This window comes from Galeopterus variegatus, unplaced genomic scaffold (assembly GCF_000696425.1).
Source record: "Galeopterus variegatus unplaced genomic scaffold, G_variegatus-3.0.2 Scaffold1469, whole genome shotgun sequence".
In the NCBI taxonomy this organism is placed as follows: domain Eukaryota; kingdom Metazoa; phylum Chordata; class Mammalia; order Dermoptera; family Cynocephalidae; genus Galeopterus; species Galeopterus variegatus.
In genome coordinates, this window is record NW_007727580.1 from 228021 (window position 1) to 230124 (window position 2104).

Below are 2104 nucleotides of genomic sequence, written 5' to 3' on the forward strand. Positions count from 1 at the left end.
TCAGCAATATATAGCCTTTTGTCTTGAATTATGGAATTCTTCACTTGGTAGTAAGACAAATTGTTGATTGTTGCTGTAGTGTTGATCACCAGCTCCTCACAATCATCAAGTGACTTGTATTCTAAAACAAAGTGAGAATAAGGGAGTCGAAAACTCATTTCAGGGGTAGAACCTATGACATTATAACTGCAGCAACAGCAGTGCCAGGGACAAGCCACTGTTCCTAGCAAGGTCTACACAAGGGCACTGGAAGCACCATTTGCTGCTTTATTTCCTGTGACTCTTCCTGCAGGGAAATGCACCAAATGCAAGGGACCGCTCCTGGCCAGGGCAGGGAGAACACCCTAAGCTCAATCCCTGTGGCCAAAGGGTCTGAAAAAGTCAGGTTGATCTATGCTGTGTTTCCATGTAAAACAAAGGGGCCAACACACCAATGAGCTGAGACGTCTCTAACCCCACATTTGCCCTGTCCTCAGGCTCTCCCAGGGGCTCCCCTCATGGAGTCCTACTCTATCCCCCACACCCCCACCTCCGTCCCAACAGAATGATCCTTAGGTCATGCTCCACCCATGACTGCCAACTCTGCCTTCCAAACCCAGAATCTGATCACTTCGCACCTTCTCTACTAGCACCCCAGTCCATCTCTCACCTTGTACTGGTTTCTCTTCTTCCACTTTTGCCTCCGTACATCTATTCTCAACATGGTGAACTTTAAAAGTAAGTCACACAGCTTCACTCACCTCACCACCCACTGATGGCTCCACCTAGCTCGGCCCACAGGCCCTGCCTGGGCTGCCCGGTCTTCACTTCTCCCAACAAGGCCACTTCAGCCTCCAATGCCACCCACACTGGTCTCCTTGCTTTTCTGAACATGTCAGCAGGACCTGCCTGAGAGCCTCTGCCCTGCTATTCCTTCTGTCTGGAGTAAACTCTTCTTCCAGTTACCCACTTGGCTCACTCATGTCCTTCAAGTGGTTGCTTAGATGTCACCTTGTTCGACGTACTTTCCTCANAACACCAAGTCAAGGGTTAAGATCCCCTTACCGGTCATCTTTTTAAAAAAAAAAAAAAACTTATATTGGTAGCATTATTCTGTATATATCCTCCTATCACTAGCTTTTTTGCTCCTACATTATGTTTGGGGTTGATCCATGTTGATACATGAATGTCTAATTCATTAATTTTAACTGTTATAGGACATTTTGTTGCATGAATATGCTGTAATGTATTTATCCTCTTGCCTGCTGATGGACATTTAGGTTGTTTCCACTTTTAGCTATTACAAGCAAAATGTAACAATTCTAGTACATAAAGGAAAATGTCTCTTGAGTCCATTCCCATGACCAGAAATGATGAATGCAGATTATTTGTTTCTGTTAAACACACACGCACCATTTCAGAACTCTGAAAGCCATTCATGAGGGAGAGGGGGACGCTGCTAGTGCCACCTTGGATCCTGAGTTGGGAGCCTTATACATGGACACCACGTAAAGCACTACCTACCCATTTCAAAGCAGAATCAAAGTATCACATTGTAATGACCCAAGCTCCAAAACCACTTAGCTAATTATTGGCAAGAATTGAATGTTTATGAATGTTAAGTGTCATTACTCACCATTGTTCTGCACAATGAAATCGCAGATGTCATGGTCCTGGGAGAGATTTCCAAAAACTCGTACAGCCTCTAGGATTCCATCCATGTTGTTACTCACAAGAAGCTTTAAGAGCACTGAATTTGGTATCCAGAAAAAATCAGTGAATATGTTTTAATTTAAAGGCTAATGGAAACCAATATTATACTAAATAATGATAACTTAAAAATTAAAAATGATAATAAAATATAAACTGTAGGGGACAAACTGCAAGAACTAAGAAACTAATTTTCTCCCTTACTCTAATTTCTTAGAATTAGATCAGGCTCTAAAATATTTTTATTAAAATATCTTAATTATTTCAGAAAATATTGTCTACAGTTCTGTGTTTAATTAATGAAATCAAGACCTTAAATGAGCATTTATCCAAACCCAACTCTGAAACTTACATTCAGCAATATATAGCCTTTTGTCTTGAATTATGGAATTCTTCACTTGGTAGTAAGACAAAT

At 41.4% G+C, this 2104-nt stretch overlaps 1 protein-coding gene across 1 annotated transcript in view; it reads right to left on the minus strand.

Annotated features, from left to right (window-relative positions):
- The window catches only part of ARMC2 (armadillo repeat containing 2), a 113564-nt gene that overhangs the window by 13313 nt on the left and 98147 nt on the right, over positions 1-2104 (minus strand). The window contains exons 13-14 of the mRNA XM_008577254.1: positions 2042-2096; positions 1616-1729 (exon numbers count right to left, since the gene is read on the minus strand). Of these exons, the coding sequence (XP_008575476.1) occupies positions 1616-1729; positions 2042-2096 (169 nt within the window). The remainder of the gene's footprint in view (positions 1-1615; positions 1730-2041; positions 2097-2104) is intronic.